The sequence below is a fragment of the Frieseomelitta varia genome, unplaced genomic scaffold (assembly GCF_011392965.1).
Source record: "Frieseomelitta varia isolate USP_RPSP 00005682 unplaced genomic scaffold, Fvar_1.2 scaffold_208, whole genome shotgun sequence".
Classification (NCBI taxonomy): Eukaryota; Metazoa; Arthropoda; class Insecta; order Hymenoptera; family Apidae; genus Frieseomelitta; species Frieseomelitta varia.
Window position 1 is genome coordinate 188917 of NW_025109839.1, and position 22236 is coordinate 211152.

General features: G+C 33.8%; 5 protein-coding genes across 13 annotated transcripts; 2 read left to right on the forward strand and 3 right to left on the reverse strand.

The window, feature by feature from the left end:
• Positions 1 to 742: 742 nt before the first annotated feature.
• On the forward strand, positions 743 to 3496 carry LOC122527072 (mannose-1-phosphate guanyltransferase beta). 2 transcript variants are annotated; one of them, XM_043650901.1, is made up of 6 exons: positions 743 to 1243; positions 1733 to 1949; positions 2034 to 2427; positions 2487 to 2654; positions 2736 to 2880; positions 2956 to 3496. In XM_043650901.1, exons 2-6 carry the CDS (start codon positions 1797 to 1799, stop codon positions 3122 to 3124), a joined length of 1029 nt encoding a protein of 342 aa, XP_043506836.1. In that variant the 5' UTR covers positions 743 to 1243; positions 1733 to 1796; the 3' UTR covers positions 3125 to 3496. The 2 variants fall into 2 exon arrangements, with proteins under 2 accessions (XP_043506836.1, XP_043506835.1); XM_043650900.1 differs by having other exon boundaries at positions 752 to 1243; positions 2487 to 2880.
• LOC122527061 (separin) lies at positions 3185 to 5970 on the reverse strand. The gene is made up of 9 exons (XM_043650879.1): positions 5572 to 5970; positions 5207 to 5423; positions 4841 to 5130; positions 4622 to 4758; positions 4335 to 4551; positions 3962 to 4272; positions 3736 to 3903; positions 3519 to 3664; positions 3185 to 3434 (listed from the first exon to the last, which is right to left on the reverse strand). Exons 1-9 carry the CDS (start codon positions 5764 to 5766, stop codon positions 3289 to 3291), a joined length of 1827 nt encoding a protein of 608 aa, XP_043506814.1. The 5' UTR covers positions 5767 to 5970; the 3' UTR covers positions 3185 to 3288.
• Positions 5971 to 6171: 201 nt separating this feature from the next.
• LOC122527067 (UDP-N-acetylhexosamine pyrophosphorylase) lies at positions 6172 to 9281 on the reverse strand. Of its 3 annotated transcripts, none has more exons than XM_043650890.1 (4): positions 8407 to 9281; positions 7794 to 8326; positions 7309 to 7705; positions 6172 to 7235 (listed from the first exon to the last, which is right to left on the reverse strand). In XM_043650890.1, exons 2-4 carry the CDS (start codon positions 8267 to 8269, stop codon positions 6699 to 6701), a joined length of 1410 nt encoding a protein of 469 aa, XP_043506825.1. In that variant the 5' UTR covers positions 8270 to 8326; positions 8407 to 9281; the 3' UTR covers positions 6172 to 6698. The 3 variants fall into 3 exon arrangements, with proteins under 3 accessions (XP_043506825.1, XP_043506824.1, XP_043506822.1); XM_043650889.1 differs by having other exon boundaries at positions 7794 to 8313; positions 8395 to 8536; XM_043650887.1 differs by having other exon boundaries at positions 7794 to 8325; positions 8395 to 8522.
• Positions 8429 to 16183, forward strand: LOC122527085 (ADP-ribosylation factor 6). 6 transcript variants are annotated; one of them, XM_043650941.1, is made up of 6 exons: positions 11361 to 11702; positions 12388 to 12499; positions 12653 to 12756; positions 12827 to 13025; positions 13120 to 13303; positions 15779 to 16183. In XM_043650941.1, exons 2-5 carry the CDS (start codon positions 12418 to 12420, stop codon positions 13260 to 13262), a joined length of 528 nt encoding a protein of 175 aa, XP_043506876.1. In that variant the 5' UTR covers positions 11361 to 11702; positions 12388 to 12417; the 3' UTR covers positions 13263 to 13303; positions 15779 to 16183. The 6 variants fall into 6 exon arrangements, with proteins under 6 accessions (XP_043506875.1, XP_043506871.1, XP_043506876.1 ...); XM_043650940.1 differs by lacking the exon at positions 11361 to 11702 and adding an exon at positions 8429 to 8458 and having other exon boundaries at positions 13120 to 16183; XM_043650936.1 differs by having other exon boundaries at positions 11359 to 11702; positions 12366 to 12499; positions 13120 to 16183.
• On the reverse strand, positions 15236 to 21452 carry LOC122527055 (syndetin). The gene is made up of 9 exons (XM_043650861.1): positions 21066 to 21452; positions 20347 to 20859; positions 19586 to 20268; positions 19138 to 19516; positions 18763 to 19053; positions 18212 to 18682; positions 18019 to 18140; positions 17758 to 17947; positions 15236 to 17671 (listed from the first exon to the last, which is right to left on the reverse strand). Exons 1-9 carry the CDS (start codon positions 21108 to 21110, stop codon positions 17561 to 17563), a joined length of 2805 nt encoding a protein of 934 aa, XP_043506796.1. The 5' UTR covers positions 21111 to 21452; the 3' UTR covers positions 15236 to 17560.
• Positions 21453 to 22236: the final 784 nt, after the last annotated feature.

A 22236-nucleotide genomic window follows, 5' to 3' on the forward strand; every position in this document is an offset into this window, starting at 1 on the left:
ATTCGGTTTCTATCGGTACTGGGATTGGTCCGCCGATAGAAACGCACGATACGGAATTGTCGACGTTAATGTTAGAACTAGCGACGATCAAAGCATAAAATTTCCATGAGACGTTGAAGATAAAAAAATTGAGAAACTTTGCGCAAGCTTACGAAAAATGATTTTAACTATTAAAAATACACTGTTTTACATCGTGTGTCTATAAAATGTTTTTTGTGCCTACAAAAATTATAAATTGATCACCTTGATCACTTTCGTAGTTCCAGCGTTAACGTCGTATATCGTGTGTTTATGTTTTTCAAGGAGTCGCAATAGTAAAAAAAAAGAAAAGAAAAAGAAGTATCGAAATACGAATAGACGAGTTAATTTCTTCCCGTAAGATTCTTTTTCTTCCTTTCTTTCTTTCTTTCTTTCTTTCTGATCAATTTCACTCGACTCGAAATTTGCGCACCTGAAAAGACAAAAATCGGTCACAACGATGTTTTTATTCCGCCTCTATGCGTAAAATGTTCACTTCGGCGCATGCGTACAAGGCAACAACGCACGTATGCGATCTGCGTGCGGTTGTTTTTCTCACCAGAGTTTCGGTACATTGAAAGAAAATGAAACTTCGTCTGATTTATCCTAGTTCATTCCAAATGTGACTCGCTCACTAATTTTTAATCAATTGACAAGATGAGTTTTTAGCTAATCGAGATAAAAAAAAAAAGAGCCGCCTTCGACGCGATACTGTTACGAACTTCTGTTAAAAATTAATATCCACGATTTAGGAATTACCTCTCCACGAATTGAAGACAATCGAACGTTCCCAGTTTCCCGCGTTTTTACAGAAACGATAAATTAACGAATTCCCGGGGGAAATTCGTGCACTCGCGGAACAATGTTCGAAAAATGAATTTAAAAAGACAAAGTGTATGTTGCGTGTGTGTTGTGCGCGTGCAAGTGCGATGAAACGTGTGTTGGTAATGGCGCTCCCTGCTAGTTTACTGCCAATTACAAAGTGCGTCACGTTAATCGAAAAATTATGAACGACAGGAATTTCGATACGCGCGGCATCGTGAGTGCAAAATACAGAGCGATTGGTATCATTTGATTGTATTGGTATCGATGATTATGCACGTATTGTTATCGCGTACACGCGACGCTGTGTATACACGTCTACGTGGTGTTTCAATTCTACGTGGCAATATTCGTCAGTAGTGATTATCACCTACCTCCGTTCGTACCACTATGTAGGCATAAGGTATGTCTGTCTATTCGTTTAATCTTCCAAGAAAGAGAATGTATCAGATATCTTACGAACAAATTCTACAAATTAAATTCTAAACACATTTTGTTTTCTTGCGAACTTTATCATATTTAAATTTATCAAATTTCATTACATTGGTCAGTTGGTAAATTGAAATGTTTTACAAACATGTTTTACAGATTAAATTCTAACTACATTTTGTTCTCTTGCAAATTTTTTTATATTCAAATTTATCAAAATTTCATCAGATTGGTCAGTTGGTAAATTGAAATATTTTACAAACATGTTTTACAAATCAAACTTTGAACATGTTTTCTTTTCAATTGCGCCCTTGCAAATTTTGCTGGTTAGTTTGTAAATAGAAATGTTACATATTTAAGCAAATTCTTAATTTACACATAATTGGAGGTATATGCAATCAACACCATCGTTTATTCTTTTAACATCTTTTTCATAAGATTGTCATTCCCAACATTTTTTCAGAATAAAGTCTGTTTTCATGTGTGTTTCACTATAAGCACACTTTAACCAGGATTATCAACAAGGAATGCAACGAAAGAGGAAAAAATTGGGAACAATGAGAGCTGTAATACTTGTTGGTGGCTATGGAACCAGATTGAGACCTCTTACATTGAGCCGGCCGAAACCATTGGTTGAATTTGCCAATAAACCAATGCTTCTGCATCAGATAGAGGCTTTGGTATGTTGCAGTGTGTTTGTGATGTTTTCATGTTTTCACCTTTCAAAAAGGTTACCTTACATTTTAATGTAAAATTGCATTTAGGTAGCAACAAATGTGACAGAAGTAATACTAGCGGTATCTTACCGCGCTGAGGAAATGGAAAGAGATTTGAGCGAAGAAGTTAAGAGGTTGGGAGTACGTTTGATCTTCTCACATGAGCCTGAACCACTTGGCACCGCAGGACCACTTGCATTGGTACATGATCTGTTATGTTCAGGGGATGAACCATTTTTTGTTTTGAACTCGGACATTATCTGCGACTTTCCGTTTATGCAACTTTTGGATTTTCATAAGAACCATGGCAGGGAGGGCACTATAATTGTAACTAAAGTGGAAGAACCGTCAAAGTATGGCGTGGTAGTTTACGGAGACGATGGGAAAATAGAGGACTTTGTAGAAAAGCCGCAGGAATTCATTTCTAACAAAATAAATGCAGGTATTATATTTTCAAATGTATTAATTATTTAGCGTTTAACGGTGTCGTTGTGATCCTAGGGATGTACATTTTTAATCCAAGTATCCTAAAAAGAATAGAATTGAAACCTACGAGTATAGAGAAAGAAATTTTCCCACACATGGCTCGGGATGGAGAACTATACGCAATGGAGCTGACAGGATTTTGGATGGATGTTGGACAACCAAAAGATTTTCTCAAAGGGATGAGTATGTACCTGACATCTTTGAGACAAAAGTCTCCAGAGAAGTTGTATTCTGGTCCAGGAGTAGTAGGAAATGTCTTAATAGATGAAACGGCAAAGATTGGAAAGGATTGTAGAATAGGACCCAATGTCACAATTGGTCCTGGTGTTGTTTTATCTGATGGTTGTTGCATTAAAAGAAGCACTATTCTTAAAGCAGCTGTAATAAAAGAGCATGCATGGTTGGATGGGTAAATGTTAAAACTGTTTGTAACGTACGTATGTATTTATAATTTGCGTCATTGTAATGCAATGTGTTACAACAGGTGCATCGTAGGCTGGAGAAGCGTTGTCGGACGTTGGGTAAGAATGGAAGGTACTACAGTACTTGGTGAAGATGTAATTGTTAAGGATGAATTATATATTAATGGAGGTCAAGTTTTACCTCACAAGAACATTTCCAGTTCTGTGCCGGAACCGCAAATAATCATGTGACCAAGAAAAATACTTTAAAAAGCCAGCATAACGAGCGTAATGAGCGACCAAACTATGAAACGTTTTATAAATAAAATTTTTTACTAGCTTTTTTAATTATACATACAAACTGATGTTCAATGTAGATTCATTTGCAGCATTCTTTTTTTTTTTATATTTACAATTCAAATGAGTTTTACTGGTAGTCCTCGTACTACTATTGCAGCCGCGGTCATATACTGAGAACAGATATCTTTAGATTTTGCTACTGCTCTCAACATCTCAGGTTCTACGGGCACGTTTTGTGAAAATTGACGAGTTTTTAAAAATTCTAATTATCAAAAATTAAAAGAAAGACAAATTATAAAATAATAAACATAATCTAAAAAGATATTTTATAATTTTTTATACTAACTTAGTGTACCCGCACACCACGTATTAATATCAACGTCGGTCCATGGTCTACTTGATGGCGATGGAATCCAATTACTAATGAAATTCGTCGTCATTTTATCAGTGTCAGCATCCGTGACTTCCCATAACATACCAAGCACGCAAGGACTAAGAATAAAACATAAAATACTAATTAATATATGAATAATTAAAGTTGCAAAAAAAAAAATTATTTTCACCTGCTAGCTATTAAATACTGATTTGGAACTCCATACGGTGGGTAACGTCCTCCCGTTGTAAGTAGTTTTACACTACTACAACCGAATAATAAAACAATCGACCTTACTCTAAGTCTTTCAATCTGTTCTCCTCGCAAGTATTGTATTCCACTGCCATGGCCATTATACCTATAAAATATAATAAATTATAAAAGTTATAGAAATGAGATATTTAAAATAAACGTACATTAAAATATCACGGTTTACTAGTGCATCCTCGAAGATTCCTTCTTGTGGCTCCACGTTGTACCAACTTTTCCAATTTGGTAACCAATGCTCAATAAACAATCTCATACGTTTTTCCATCTTAACCAAATTACCAGAAGGATTAACTATACACGTACCCATATCGTTTTTCACATAAATTATTTTACAGCCATTCTCTATCGTGTTTTCATGCTCTTTGAACAAAGCATATGCAATATGCAACGATGGAAAACGGGTAGCTGGATGACATTTTAAAATTTCCATATATTCAAAAGGTATGTAATCCATGTGCTGTAAAAAACATTAGATAGTGTATGTAAAATTATGGACTTAAATTTTAAATCTATACTTACTTCATCAACAATTAAAATTAATGTCTTCCTAGTTGCATCTCTCAATTCCTCTGTACAAGATAATTTTCCAAATATGGACAATATTATGTTATCTGCCAGTTTATCATAATCGGGAAGTATATATTTTATTGCACGTGCTATTTCTTCTCTAGTAAGAAAACATGCTGTTAACGCTACTTTCCTTAACAACCATTTAGACCTTTTTGTTATGTTTTTCCTATAATGTACGGTACATTTAACCACAACTATTAGAATAACGTTTAGTTATTAATTTAAGCTTTACTTACGAACTTTTGTCATCAGATATTAGTTTATCAATCATTTGTACGATATCTTCTACAATATCGTGTTTATTTATTGGATCAGCTACAAACAAGATTCTCCATTCACGTAACCATGAATATTCTAATGCGCGTATAGCAGTCTATACATACATATACATACACATAAATTACTAAATTTAGCAAAAATTATTAAATTTGTTAAAATCATGTTTGTTTGAGTACCTTCATATTTGTATTTTGCTTCTCTCTCATTTTCCAATACAACTCGTTGTTTGCATAAGTAGCTTCTAAATCTGACCTATTATTAGAAAGTATGTTCTGAATTTCATAACAGATATTGTAAGAGGACTCCAACTTGGGTTCTGGTAATGTTATACAAAAGGGTTCTGCTTCTTTGGTCTTTGTTGGCAATATGGTAATATGTATTTCACACATTGTATCTGGTTTAGTTTTACTATATTTAAATATATCTGGAGACCTATACTGTCCAGTGACTTGGACCATGTACCATTCTACACGAATGAGAACATTTACTTCAATAGTTTCAATATATCCAGTAGCATCAAAATAATTTTATCATCTTCTTACCTTCAGGCAGATCAAAAAGTTTTGCTTTTAAATTTTCAATTCCGTTCGAATCATTCGCATTGAATCCAACGTAAGAAGATTTGAGTCCGGAAGATTGTTGTGTGTTCAAAATTGATTCCCTCATCTCCTTTTTCACATTCCTATGCAATATCTGTTGACGAAGTATCACTGCATGCGACTCGATCAAATGAAATATAGCTTGAAGTTCTTTACCAATCTGTAAACAATATTTACAACTTCACTAAGAACTTATTCAATTATTGGACAATTACTCAATAATTGCTTTCATATTATTATCATATTACCATATTATAATTTTCATATTATTAAGTGATTTTGTAACGATATTGAACCAATGCCATTACCTTCAAGTAACAAAGTGCTAGCATTTTGTTGAGATTTGCATATTCGACGCTTCCAATATTGGACTGTATCTGTGCAAACAACATCTCGATGTTCCTTTTCGTACTCGTTGCAAAATTACTGTCTGCCGTGTCCGATGTTTCGCCAGACTTATCGTACAAATTACATTCGCGTAAAATTTGGAAAATTTCGTCCATGTTAATGCATGCACTTTTAACATGATAATTTCTTTATTCACCAGACTTTATGGCATTAGCTGTACGTGAGTCTAACTGTTCTCCCAAACGATTCAAATTCGAATAGAGGCAACACGATCAAGAATACCAATCTAAGCAAGCGTATGTGTTCTTGTATATATTAGGTTAAAGGAGGGCTACTTCTTTGATAATAAAATATCGATATACATATCTTTGTGTAGTTTTTTTTTCTAAAATAAATTTACATTCTCGACATACATTTTATTTCTATTTATTTTTAAATAAAATATTTCACGTTCCAAAGGAATTCGGAACGACCATAGAAACATGCAAGCAAGATGTCCAAGTAAGCTTCAGATATTGAATGTTTGAAATTAATTCGAACAAAGATCTTACAAGGCATAATTCATAGAATGTATATAAATTTTATTTATAAATAACGTGTAAATATACGTAAAACGTCACATTATCATATTCTCTTATCGTTTCTTTTATTGCATCTCCATTTCGTATAAAATTAATGCAAATGTGTAATGTTAAAATACATGGATTTCGTTACACTTTCATCTGGATATTAATCTTCATTTATAATAATATATCTCTAAGTTTATAATTTACATAATTTTACAGCTAAATTTAGATAACAATTAAAGTCTGTATATTTTTAAAATATGCAACATATTGTGTGAACATTTTGCCCACAACTTGTCTTTTCCTTCTTTTATTATAAAGACTCATTGATGCGTACAAAATACTTTTGTATTTTATTGTTATAAAATTTATGCAAGAATGTCGACAATTTCTAATAGCTAAGTTTTACTATTAAATCACAGAAGGTTAAAAAATACATTTTTGTCATAGTTTAAAGATCTTTAACAAGAACAGTACTGTCCTTAAAAAGTTGCGAAAATAATATTGGTTTTCTGATTATTTTATATCAATACACACGGTCCTTCCAATGACAGTCCTTGTACGTGATCTAAATTTTCCCCAGCGTAAGATAATAAAGGAGATACTTCTACATCATCTGCCACAAACGTAGCTCCAGCGTTCAACAGCCATTTCTTATGGAGTTTAAGTACATCGTTTCGCGCAGTGCTTGGACAATCTTGGCCAACCGAATCTGCATTTTTCAAGGGACTGAAATCTTCCTCGCGAACTCCCTCCCAAACTGTTAATTGTTTCGCGAATTTAAATACATCAAACACGAATTTTTCGATTTTAATTCCATTCGGTGATTTCGGTTCATTTCGATTTCCTTCTTCGTCAACGTAAGGGATTTTCTTTTTGGCAGCGTGCAGTTCCATTTCATTTTCGTGATTCGTTACAATGTCGTGGAGAAAGTCTACGGTGAAATAGTGATTACATATGTTCGCTGCGTTGTACATTAATTGTCCATCGTTAGAACGCAATTTGGCAGTCTCTTGTGAAATCTCACTGTACTCTACAACTTTGTAGATATCATCGACCTGATAGAAATAATAAAAAGAAATAATGAAATAAAGTGACGTCATGAATGATAAAAATGCCCTGTAAACGTACTTTACACACAACTCCTACTGGTTCGTTCGGAGAAGACTTTTCTATCACTTTAACTCCACAATCAGTGCATAAAGATAAGCAGTATCCTATAAAAATAGGATCTGCCACTTTTATCAAGATATTATCAACTGAATGAACGTGGACACTACGAATGCCACGCTGTACCATATCGTCCAATATTCCCTGCGTCTTTAGAGCTCGATATAACCCTCCGTTTCCATCAGGCGCCTTTGAAATTTTATATTTTTTATCCAAAATGATTTTTCCATCCAGTGTAAAACATGGTAGCATACCTTGTTTAAAGGCTTGAACGTTCTTTTCTTTTAGATCAAAATAATTATGCTTTTGTAGGAAAGATACAGTTGTATCGTGGGTAGCTTCACTGGTTAATATGTACCTTAAAAGAAAAAGAAGAAGATAATTATTCTACATGAAGTATTTCTGATTTTTATACTCTTCACAGAAGTAATTTGAAACATATGTACCATGTAATTTCCCCATCTTTTCCACATTTCTTCCTTGCCATGCTTTGCAAGCGAAGTATCCTTTCTGCCTGTAGTTGGAAAAGTGTTTTTCCAGAAGGTAGACCAACATTGTACATACCCTTTGGATAAGATACTCCTAGTCTAGTACCCTGGCCACCAGCCATTAACAGTACAGCTACTTTTCCATCTGCTATTTCTTGCAATCCCAGCTTTTCGTACACTCTCAACTGTTCTTTATCAGTAGTTCTGACCGATGCGATACTTTCCTTGGGGATAGGTGTCAACTTGTCATCCAACATACTCTGCATCTTGGTTAATGCATATACCGCTTTGTCGAAGCATAAAGTCACATCTGTCAGATCTAACTCAGATATATCTTGACAAAGATCCTCTCTTTCTCTGTCTGACAGTTGATCCCAGAATTTCAACAGATGTTCCTGATTGTATTCAATCAGCTTCCTCCTGACAGATTCCATGTTTACAGAAATGTCACTGTTTCGTCTTGACAGCCGGTTGTACACTGCAAGAACAACTGACATCAAGCACGTTATTACAAAATACTCTTATCGATAAGACAGATTGAAAGATAGCTGCGTCTTACCGTTCCGAGCCTGAGCTTAAGCAAACAGATGGAAGCGAAGAAGAAGAAAGAAGTCGAGCAACAGGTATTTGATCGCGGCCTGTAACCTATCGCGACTCATGTAAAGGCGGGATACGCCTTCACTTTCACGATTCCACGTAGCACGATTCAGCTCGATTTCTCTTATCGGCCCCTCTCACCCTTCCAGCTTCTCCAACTGTTCTCCTTTCTTTTTCCAACATATTTCGTCTCCACGGGCAAATACCGGCTGCGAGTGATCATATTCTGTTTTTCTCTTTTCTTTCTTCCTTGGTTCTTTCACTTGATCAAGACTCGATCGAACGCCGAGACCGTAACCTTTCCGTACGCGCACGTTTGCCACCAATTCTTACGTTGTTCACCGTGTTGTCGGTCACGCGTGATTAATCCTTTCGTAGATACGGCTGAAGTGGAAAAATTTTTGACACAAACGGAGATATTGGTCAAACGAATGTTCATTTCGATGAGATGAATTTGTTACTTTCGCAGTAGGTTTTATTAAACTTTACTTAAATAGAGGTAGCGAATGAGTGGGCATACTGCCCGCAGTGGGCATACGAACCGCAATCTGTAATTAAATATGCCAAGCGTATAAAAAATTTGTAATTTTTGCAAATTTTACATTTTGGTTGTTATATATATGGCTTGGCGTTGAATTAATACGAATAAACTTAGTCTGTTGTTTACAATGTCTGCCTGAGTAGATAACGGAGAGTAAAAAATGGGAACATTTCAGCACTGGACTGAAAAATAATTCCCACCGAATTTCCGAAACAATTAAGATAACTGACAATACGTAGGCTGAAACACGCAGAAAAGAAAAGGATAAAAAGAGAGGACTTCTGTTTCGATTGCGTACGACGATTGGAATGCCAGTGTTTCTGCATTTACGGAAATTTTGAACGTTCAGAAATAGTATATACATAGAACGCATAAAATTTAGGAAGATATCCGAAGCAAACTTGCATTACGATGTTTGCAGAGCCGAGTATAAATTTCTATGTTTTTTAATCGTGTTTATGTAAATTCAAGTTAAACGTGAAACTGATATGTAAACTTAATAAGTTGATATGACGATCATTCAATGAGATTTTTTCTCAGGAATCTTTTTTGTTTAATACAACATATGTAATATATAAATTAATATATAAATTATAATAATTATATATATATATATATATATATATATATATAAATATTTTATATACACATACACAATATCGATTAATATTGAACTTTAAAAAATAACATCTAAATTTTTTATACCTTAATTATTAATTTATTTATTGTATACAAATTTTTTTTTTTTTGAAATTTAAAAATGGCTTCCTACGAGTGATATATACGAATTGAAAGATAACGAATGGAAAAAATGTAGCAGAAATTTATTGCGATACGTGAAATTTTTTGTTACTCGATTGATAAGTCGATTACTAGTGCGCGCATGCGCACGCAGGAACTGAAGGTACTTAAATTGTTTAAAGGTACATTGATTTATACAAAACATACTAATCCACGTGATATGAGTATGCAGAGGGATTTCTAAAATTTAATAGTAGAATATACACGTATTTTTTTATCTTATTTGCAACAGTTAGTAATTCAAGACTAAACAATTCAGGTCGCGAAGAAGAAACATCTGTTTAACCACTTTTGATTACCTCGGTAAATATTCAAAAGATTGATAAAGGCATCAAACTTGATATGTTAGAATTTTAAAGGCAAAGCCGACGAAAAACAGATTTTCGAAACAGAATTGGGTAAATAATATACTTCTTCGAAATCACTAATATTTCTTTACAAAGAAATAGTATTTCAAATATATGTTTTAGTGCCAATACGCGCAAACACTATATAGTAATAATGATGATGATAATGTTGCAAGTAAGCAGTTCTGAAATTTGATACTGCAGCAAAGATTTTTCATCGAAACTTTTCTTTAAGACTTGTGTGTTATTTGTAACTAAAAATTTTTGAAGAAAGTAATTTTTTATTGACACTTTGTTGACTCATTTTATTCGCATTTTTGGACACGTACACATTATCTTTCGGGCAATCTTTTATTCGGGAGCACAATTTACAAGAAACACGATCTTAAGAAAACATTGAACGAGATTTAAAAAATCTGTTTCGTTTCGAAACTCTTATTTTCAATTCTCTATTTTCCTATATTTACATCCGAGTGTAAACGGCATTCGTGATTTAAGTATCAAATGAAATACTGTTTCCAAATATTATTTTCTTTAAGCATAAAGCGAAATGATATTTTCAAATTCGATTTAAGTATTACATTGAATAATACTTCTGTATTTTTTATATCATAAAAATATATAATACATTTCGTATATTTTTTATATCTACTTTAAATGTTATTTTAGAGGGAAATTAACTGAAAACAGTATGGAGAAAAGACAAATATTAATTAATCATATTAAGCATTAAACATTATTATTATTTGTAAGAAAAAGAATACCTTAGCATACTCAATTTATTTATTCAATTAAAACCTGCGATGTGAAAAGATAAACGTTAAGACGCATACGCAACTACTTCGTTGGACAGAATTACATTCACGCACGAAAACGATTAGGAACGATCTCGCAAAAATAATATTCGTTGCATGAACAACGAGAGAACAACTGTTTCAACTTCATCGTGAAAAAATACACATACTCGCGAGAATCAAGTGAATTTCGAAAAATCTTTCAATTGATAAATGATCATTTCAAACAAACGAATGAAAACAAACTACGTAGGAAATAATCGCCAGAAATATATATTCATACTTTATTTTTTTGAAACACCAGTGAAAATATTTCAATATTCTATTATACCGTGCCGATTGAACTTTCTTCCCCGGGCCAAAATCTGCGAAATCTCAAACATCGAGTTCACGAAGCGACTCGAATTGCCACGTTGCTGGTGAGCTTCGCTCTTGAGACCGAAGCTGCAGGCGTATTACATTAGACACAGTCGTCCCACCGGCCGCGACGCGTGAAATTTTCAAACGTATCTCGAATCGGACGCTAGTAATTGGCAGCGACATACGGTGGCGCTTCGAATTCTCTGTCAGTGCTCGATGCATGCCGAACTGATCTCGTTATTTCGCTTAAGTTACATGCGTGTTTGCTTGTGACTTACGAAGTGAGGGACGTCATGCCGTGCCTGCCTAAATAACGTTTTCGGTAATGCTGCCACGCCACAGCCGTAACACAAAATAAATTATGTCCAGTGATGTGATATGTCCGCGCGTTCATGATAGAGTACTCGCCCCTTGTAAATGTATTTCGGTGAGTTACATTTAACGCCTGGCTCTGAGTTACACTCTCGTCCCGCTGCCGCTGGCTCGTGGGACTTTTTTTCTTTCTTTCTTTTTTTCTTTCTTTCTTTCTTTCTTTCTTTCATCCTTTCTTTCATCCTTCCTTCCTTCCTTTCTTCTTTCTGCCCGTACAAATTCGTCGTCAATTGTCATGTAAGCCGCAACACCGATCAGGAAGCATTTAATCGTGACAACTGTCGGAGTCGTATGTCGCACAACACGGCTGTTCCTCGACTGGAAATGGAGAAAACTTGACCGCAGGTCCGGACACGGTCACGAACGTGCCATGAATCCGCTTGTACCGCTGTTATTTTCCCCCGAACGTCTGTTTATCTTTTATTTCACCCGCGATGTTTGATAGGTTAGGAAGGTCGTCCTTGAGTCACATCTGATTTCAGGCGATATCCAAGCCCACGTTACTCGGCGAAACTCTCGTTCTCTTTTAAAACAATCAATTTCAAACGGAAGCTTTGTTTTTTTATTCACGATATATATCATTGTATACTGTATTCATGTTCATAGTACATTGTAAGAAGTTACACGTTACCGAAACAGTAAAAAAAGACATTGTGTCTTTAAGACATTTTCAAGCAGATCAATTAACAATTTACTCGTGTGATTATTTTTTTTCAAGAAGTGAACTCTCTGAACTTCAGGTGCCAGGTGCGTAGAGAGCAGCTGGCAAGATGGGCAAGTTGTTGTCAAAGATCTTTGGCAACAAGGAGATGCGAATTCTTATGCTAGGATTGGATGCTGCTGGAAAAACTAGTATCCTTCTTACGTATACGCGCGCACGTGTGTCTGTTTTCTTTTTTTTTTTTTATACAAGGAACTTTGCAAAAAGATCCCCGAAAAGAAGTGAAATACTCTTAGAATCCTGTTACGATTCGCTTTTGTGACATTTCCTTAATTACATATCAGCAATACTATATAAACTTAAATTAGGACAGTCCGTAACAACTATACCAACTGTAGGATTCAATGTAGAAACAGTTACCTATAAAAATGTTAAGTTCAATGTTTGGGTAGGTTGAAATCTTACAAACGTAACTTGAAGAGTGTTTATGTTCATTAAAGGTAATGGTTTCATTGTAGGATGTTGGTGGACAGGATAAAATACGTCCGCTTTGGCGTCATTATTACACCGGTACACAAGGACTTATTTTTGTAGTAGATTGTGCCGACAGAGATCGAATAGACGAAGCACGCCAGGAGCTTCATCGAATTATAAATGATAGAGAAATGCGAGATGCTATTATTTTAATTTTTGCAAATAAACAGGATCTTCCAGATGGTGTGTTACAGTCTATATTATCTTTAATGATCTATAAATCTTTAATGATTGTGTAGTATAATAACTCCTTATTTATTTATTTTTTTTTTTTCAGCAATGAAACCACACGAAATACAAGAAAAATTGGGTTTAACTAGGATACGAGATAGGAATTGGTATGTTCAGCCATCATGTGCCACAACTGGAGATGGGCTTTACGAAGGCCTTACATGGTTGACCAGTAATCATAAATTATGAACAAATATTTATTTTTCATCAGTTAACCACATACCAAGAATGTACGTTTGCTTTGTTTTTCATTTTTATTTATCATGTAGAGGCTCTGTAACAAAACTGATAATGATCATTACCATGATCCATAAGAAAGAAAGAAAGAGAGGGAGAGAGAGAAATAGAGTGAGAGAGTGGGAGAGAAAGAGGAAAAAATAATTTCCAATGTATTGCAGCAAACGTAAAACAACCATTAACATCAAATGGTGTGTTTCAATAATAATAATATATAAATAGAAATTTATCAAAGTACCAAAAGATATAGACTTTGTTACTAACTGTTCACTGAAGTCCGTGAAAATAGTTAATACAACAATATTGACTAGATTATTACATTCAACATTTTACTATAATTTATATATATATATATATTCGCGTACGTATCGCATTACGAGATACTAACTATAAAAGAATACAAAGAGTTATAAGAGCTACTTGTGACATTCAGGAAGAGCATCTTTCCAATTTGAAATTATCATTTATGCAACACTTAATTTAAAATGTCGTCCAAAACAATTAGACGTAAAGTTCATCCTTCACTGATTGTTATTCATACTACGTAAAATGTATCACGCATAATATTCATACATATAATCCCACTGATATATGTGAGTAAACATTCAAAGCACTTGCATCAATGACTTTATACAGCACAGCATTGAGTATGACTTTATACAGCATCGATAAACTCATTGATAAATCTTTACCATCAATCTTATTCTTTGAAAAAAGAACAAAGAGAGAGAGAAAAAAAATGCATTTGTGGTGTCATTCTACTTTCTGTTTTTTACTAATTGTCTTCCATTCGAGTTTCACGCATATCAATCAACTTCTTTTTTTCCAAAAAAGAAACCGAGAAGAAAGTGACAAGTCACAATGATGTTATATATCTTTTTTGTGCTTCAACTTCAATTAAAATGCATTTAACGTACAAACGTACACTTATACATACAAAATGGGATTGTTCTGTACGCACAAATGGGAAGCCACTGGGTTTGATGACACTGAAAAGCTCAAAAAAGAGGAGACAGAGAAAGAGAGAGAGAAAGAAAAGGAGGAAAAAAAAAGAAAATAGGAACTATGTTACTAATAACGTAACAGCATTAAATCTGCCAATATTTTTTACCAGTTAAGCGATCAGATTACGCAGAATTAGAATTAGGTCACAGAAGAAAAAAAATAAGAGTCGGACAATGTTTTACATGCGTCTCGTTTTATTTCCTTTTGATAATAAGATGTAGAATGAGAGTGATAAACATACTTATCAATATTTGCCGTTAATTGAACAGAAACAAAAACATTTCAACGTCATTCAACCCTACCCCCCCCCCCTTTTTTTCTTCGTATTTACATTTGCGATTAAAAGCGGAATAAGGACACGATAATATACGTTGTTCCATCGCTCTGTTTCTATATCAACGTTTTTGCATTCCACGATTTATACTAAGGTATTAGGATTTTAACAAATTGTATTATTATTTTACCGCAGTAATGATTAATACAGATACGTTAATAAGTTCGTCGGATTCTTTTCCTCGGCATACGTACCGTTAATGTTAAGTACCGTGTTTTGGTGAGAACTTAACGTGTAAAATAAAATAGCTCGCATTTAAAAAGACCCATACACAGATTTCAGAGAAAGAGAGAGAGAAGGCAGTAGGCTCTTTCAATTGTGTATGGGCTAGTATCGAGCGAAAAGTGTTCTATGTACATGTTTATACTAATTAACTTCTAATTAACGTCTAAAACGAAGGTTCATAATGTTGTGTCATATTTGTTTCTCTTAGTAATGTAATTGAAGACGTAAGAAAACGTAATTAAAAGAAACATAACAAACAGTTATATTCAATAACAGGTAACATTGTTAGAAGGTAGTTGGCCTTTTTTTAAAGGAGACACGCAGGCAGGTTTTAATATATATTACAAAAAGAAAGCAAGTATATTTTGGCAATAAACTTTATTTGAACGAATTACACACTTACACGCTGTTGAATTGAAGTTCAAGTTTTCATTGATCATAGGGTACGTGTTTCATTAGTAAAATGTCCAAAGCTTGAAACGAAATGAATCCTAAATATATATACACGGCTCGAAGCAGATATTTTTAGTGATTTTTTTTTTAATTTTTTTTTTAATAATAAGGCGAGTTTCACTTAGCAGTAATGTATTTATTCATTCTTCGTTCATTTGTGAGATAAAAAAAGCATTTATAGTGACGATACTAATTTTAAACTTAAAAAAAAAAGAAAAAAAAATTAAAAAAAAAAAAAAAAAGAAACGAAGCGTATGCGTATAATTAATTATGGCGTACGTTTTTCTTTTTCTTTCTTTTTTTTTCTTTTTTTAACACGCTATTAACAAATAGCAGTGTTAAGTAGACTTATTATTGTCAAAGTAAGCATTCGATATTATATTTTTATTTGTTTAGTTCACACTTTTAGCAATGCGTATCAGCTACATTTTCCAACAATTTGTTTCAACAGGGGCCATTCAGAATGCAGGGCTCAATATAAAACGCTTTGGAGTAAGGAAGAAATTGGTTACTTCGATACAGTTTGTCAGCGTTTCTTAACGTTTACCAATCCGTGGATCGTGTTCTTTCTTCGTGGATTTTGTAAAAGTTTGAAAAAATATATACACACACATGTGACAAGGCCGTAATTCAATCACGTGATTCAATCCCTTACACATGAGAGGACAGATAGATTAGAGAGCACGACTGTCTTTTTACCAATGACAAATTTTACTCAACAAACACGATCCAGGAAAACAAAAAGAAAAAAAAAAAAAATTGGGAAACGCTGAATCATTATACTATTAGCCAGAGAATTCTCAGTGCACCAACATTTTTTTTATCAATCTCATAATTACAGATTTGTTTGATAAAACGGATCATTTTTTTTTTTTTTTTTTTTTTTTTTTTTTTTTTTCTAATCATATTGTCGTGTTATGCATTTGGTAAAAAAATATTCTAGTTATCTTTTTATTTTTTGAAATGGTCACGCGAAAATGCAGTTTACGTCGTGTAAGTAATTTAACAATTCTACATGAATCTTTAAATCATTTATATGTTAATAAGCGAAAACGAAAAGTAATACGTTCCTCGAAATGAGGCTGAACGTTAAAATACGAATAAAAAAGTCAGAGGTGCAATAGAATTTCTTGGTTTTTAGTACAAGTATAAACGATATAAATATATGATAAGCGTAATCCTACAATGAATTCTATATAGATAAATAACAATAATTTTTACAAAATTGGAAACCGATGAATCCAGAAAAAAATGTACTTGTATATTATTATTATAATAATTATTATTATTTGTATAATAAAGACACCTTTAAATTACAAGAGCATTTTTTCAAAATGTAAAATATCATATTTTTGAATAGTACAGTTGTAACTGCACTTAATTTCGAAAATAAAAAGTAATTATTCAATTATTTATTAATTATTATAACAAATTAATTAATATTTTGGATAATGGACTGCGTCCATAATGTCGTGTGCAAAATATTAAAACACAATTTTATGAAGATCATAATTTTCATGTGGAATAATATATATATGTTTTAAAAATGTTGCATTATATATATCATAAAAAAAGCTATGAAAATAAAACGAATATGAAATAAAATTATTTACATCTTATTTGTTTTATAGTGACTGAATGAGATAAAGCTCGTATCGAGCAGAAATTCTTTTATCAACAGATTCAGTAACGAGTTAGATTCTTTCTTCGAGATTCAAAGTGTAGATACTTTTTATTCAGAATACTTGCTAACGCTGTAATAGATCTGAATGATGAACTTTATATATATATATATATATTATTGATACAATGTGAAAAGTTTGTAATTATTATTTGTAATAACAATACTCTACGAATTCGAATTAAAATTATAAATTCCGATATGAGATTCCTTTGAACCGATATTACTTATACTTTATTGACGTACATCACCGTCAATAAAAGTAAGTAAAGTATTTCGTACTTTATCACATACTGCTTCAATTTTACAAACATGTTTGCGAACATGTGTTTTTAAAAAGTTCATATCAATGGATTTAACACGTGCACTGAATAAATGAAAATGTCATGAAAAAATGTGGGCTTGCTTACTTTAGTGATATAGTAAAAGTCCCCGAGTATGTACACGAAGAAAATACATCTTTTTCTAAATTGTTTCTAAACATCCTTTTTTTTTTTATGCAATTCCTATTTCGATATAATCTTGAGATGTATTATAGTGTATAGCCCTATGCTATCTACTAGGTCGTTGTTCTTCTACGAATGCAATTAAACGCTGCCGAGTTTTCTTATTATTTTGACAAGCCGAAGAAACTAAACCAATTAAATGTTTGACAGAATATTCCTGTAGAATAGGAAAAATACATCAGCAATAAGTAAGAATATCATAGTCAGGTAGATTTGTACGAGAAAGTAAATATATTTAAATACCTTGTGTTCCCTTATCCACTCTTCTAAACTATTTTCTGGAAGATAGTAAGCTTTAATATATAACTCAACGTATTCTCTGTGAGGCATTGGCCTCAAAGAAGTCAACGCTTCGAACTTCGACTTTAATTGTGTGAAGTCGAGTTGCATCAGTGCTCTACCTCCGTTTGAACATTTTTTAGTATTGGAAAATCTGCGATAAAGAAAAAGTATAGATGAGTAAGTAAATGCGATAAAAAGATTGCAAGCAAAAGTTTGACATACCCCTCTACCAATGTATGAGTTATTAGATGTGCCACATTCTCCCAAACAGCGTTATATACGTCATTTGCTAAAGAGAGACAACTTCCAATGTTCTTCAATCTTTCGTTTAGAATACATATTTCCTACGAAAAAGACAATGAAAATTTTCTTCAACATACACGAGTAAGATAAACCTTACTTTTAAGGTACATACCTGAAGCAATGCATCGATATATCCACTATGTTGAGACATGACATCGGTCACTTCCCAATTAACTTTGTTCATTAAATTTAATATATTTGCAACGTCGAATGCTTGCGACGCAACGGCCATGTATACCGGTTTCCTCAAGTCTACGGTCGACGCTATCGTTTGCATATAAAATTGATGAAGAAAACCGCGTTGCGGGCTGGCGCCGATCAGATGTTCCAAGTACGGTTTTAAATTTTCGTATTGCCGACCTAAAAATATCAAAGATTCCACTCCTACGATACGTTCGGTTAAACCATGAAGTTTTTCCGGCTGTGATAAATTTACAATGGAAGAGAGCTGTGGCTGTCGTACTTTATCGGAATTTAACTTAATATTATCCTCTGTATCGTTCTCGCACATGATCAAGTTCTCCTTGATTCTTGCCAGAGATAGTTTCAGTTTTGGACTGTATAAGGAATCGCTGTTTATTTGCTGTAAAAAAGCAAAACTACTATTATTTATTTATTGAATTAACTTTTCAATTCTGAGGTTAATTGATAAACGAAACTTACCAAATCTGACGTGAAGAACAAATGTACCGTATAAAAACATAACTCGTAAAACTGTATCATACTTTGTATAACTGTAACCGCGATTGATCGTAACAATCTAGACATCTGTAGATACTTTCCACAAACACGCAATATACTTAGCGTTGTGTTTGTAACCATGGGTCCTGATTGCTTTAATTTACACTTCTTTTTATTCGTTTTGATATGATCCGAATCGTCAACGTACTCGTGTTTCAATTCATCAGGGATGTCGTCGTCCGATTCATCAGAAAAATAAGCTGGAGGATTATCCTGTAGATAATATAGATTATCTTTTATATTGTATTATCAGCTAGTACAAGGGCAATGAGTTATTTTTAAACCAAACAATCGTACATCATTACTTATCAAAATATCTTCGTCCATGGTGTCGTCTAAACCTATAGAGAACGGAGACGCACTCCCCTCTAAATACTTTTGAATCCACTCTACACTAATGGGGCTATCGTTTTCACCGAGGTTAGAGTTATCAAAATTATTCCACACTTTGCAATTGTTCAGCGATGGCTTTAAACTCTTGAATTCTTGCAATTGAGTTGCCACGAAGTTAGATTTAACAGGGCACAATTCCCAGCCGTCGTTCTCCAAAAATATTCTGAGTTCGTCTAATCTTGACGCGTGATAATGAGAGAAATACAATAACGATTGTTTCCTTATAGATTCTTGTAGATTTTCTGACTTAAAGCCACACAACTCCTCTCCAATTTCCATTAATCTATAATTATACTCTGTTAGCACGGTATACGTAAATTAATTTTAAATTTATTAATTTTTTGTCATTTACCTGTTAACTATACCTAAAACTTGAACAAACTGTTCGAATTTAATATAAGTTAGATCAGCATTCATTAAAAATATGGATATCTTCATTTCAACGTCATGCCATACACGTATCATACTATTCTCTAATTTATGCTTTACGTATTGCTTGCTGAAAGTTTCCTCCAGATCTTTCACATCGGCTTTGAACTTAACTTTGTTTTCTTGGGTATTATGCCAGTTTACTACCAAATAATAAGAGCTTAATATTGTCCACAACGATTTACACAATTCTGTTAGACAAGTAACGCAACTTTCACGGGGAACTGACTGACAAAGTTGTTTATATTGTCTTTTAGTATCTCCACCCGCATATGAATGAACAGCGGCGAAAGCAGTGTTGTGAATCGCAGCGGTAAAATGCATATGCAATTGATCCATTGCGGACTGAGTTTTTCCTAATAGAGTATAAGCTTCCTGAATGGATGTGTACGTTGTTACGTCAAATTGTGTGCACATCTTTGACAATGTAACGTCTAGGGCTTCCTCCGCTTGTTCCAAAATATCCTGTAACTTTCCATTTAAAGCGGCAATACAATGAAAGTGTTTATACGTTTGCGCAGCACTCTGACATTCTAAGAGTAACGAAATTGCTCTGGGATAATTCTTTTCGTTCAACAACTCTTGTAACCTGTCCCCTGTACGTTGCTACAAGGCATTATAATAATTAATTTACAACTGTTTCATCATAACGAATAAACTTCAAGCCAAAGCAAAGAAGCTTACCAATGTTTTTATAGTATTCAAGTTATTCAATAATTCTTCTATGATCTGTCTCTTCTTATAATTCGCCAATATTCCCAAACTAGCCGTGGTAAATTGCCTTTCAGCCAGTTTCAAATCCGCTCTCCCCATTCTGCATATCTCCAACATGTCTTGCAATTCTTCTTGTATCAGTAAAATCTTGTCGAACTCCACGTTGCAGGCATTCTGCTTCTGCAAGATAAGTTGCAGCACTTTCTTCGATACGACCTGATGCTGTTGCTTTAGTTTCTTGTAGCATTTCTCAATTTCCTTAGATTGCAGTATCTTCGGCAATTTCTCTAACTCGTGTTTACCAGCGTCGAAATTATGGTCCGTCTTGAAATAAATTCCTTCTATAGATTCCAATATATCTTGATCAGGGATAGGTTCGCTCTCTGTTGACTGATCAGCTTCTGATTGCACGTCCTCCGATTTCTGCGATTCTGGATTAAGTAAATCCGGATGCAAACCCATCAACGGGATTTTCGCTGCGTTCTGCAATAACAATAAAAAACATAAACACACTGCATCGTTCATACAATTTTTCAATAATCTTAAACGCAAGCGGTTTATGCAACACAGAAATCAAATTCAAATTCAAATTACAACATAACCTAAAAATCACAAGAGGGGAGACAGGTCAAGTTGTTCCTCGCAATGTACGATACTTAAGCGTAAAATTTTTATACTAATTCATTTACCTGCTTGTTGATCAAGCCAAAAAATTTGCATTTTAGATCCTCCATACTGTTCGAAATTCCCTCAATACTCCGTCCAGTACATTTTCATCTGTTTACTCGATATCTCGCTGTTTCCGTCCGTCCGACCGAAGCAATTGGCATTTGCATTTCTCGATAATTATTCAGCTAACCCCATCTTACAAACAAGTACATACGTCAGATCTATTGCTCGCACATTGCGTACGCCTTGATCGCATACGCGCGTATATCAATATCTTTTTTTCTGGTTATATACAGTATGAAGATTTTCCGCGGGAATTGCAGGTTTGTATCAGTCATGGACTTTCAAATGTTGCTATCTTCACAAGCAACCGATATCTTCTCCCAATTTGTCGTCTGTTTCTCCCAACTCTGTTATTACTCCTAAACAGTTGATGCGACTAATATTATTGTTCTATTAAAAAAAAAATAATAATAATAAGAGAGTATGAAATAACAAAAAATGAGAAAATAGACTGAAAAGATTCTAAATTATTATCCACGTTGTTTAAAAATGTTTTATTATACTCGTTGTTTTGTTGTAATCGCATTGAACGAGAATCGTATTGAAATTTTGTCGAAAGTACCTCGATTAAAAAAATGTACGAAAAGGTGAGGATACTCGAGATGAACCTCGAATTCTTTCAATTCTGTTAAGAAATTGAAAGGTTAAGATTTAGTATTTAAGGCTATGTTATAGTTGAGCAATTGTAAGAATTACTCTCAGTGAACTATGCTTTCGTTTGCATCTTCGAAATTCCCTCCCGAGGCTCACATCGCCTTTTCTACATAAAAGTAACGATTATTTAATTTTGAGTGACAACGTGTCTCACTTTACGTGCCACGCTCAGATACATTGCTATTTATTACGTAGATTCTTCGTTTCTCAAAATTTTCAATTCAGAACGTACACAAAATTTCTAAAAATTTTAAATTTCTCAATTTCTACAAATTCAGAACGTGATTCCTAAATTCCTAAAAATTTCGAAGCTACACGCGGTGTCACGCGAATAAAAAAATTCTTCGAACAGATCAGGCGTGGGTAGAGGGGGGAGGGGGGGAGGGATGGAAAGATTAGTCGAGGGAGGATCGCGTGCGTGTCAACTTCATGAAACGATATTACATTCCATGAATCCCCGTGTAAACGGGTCGA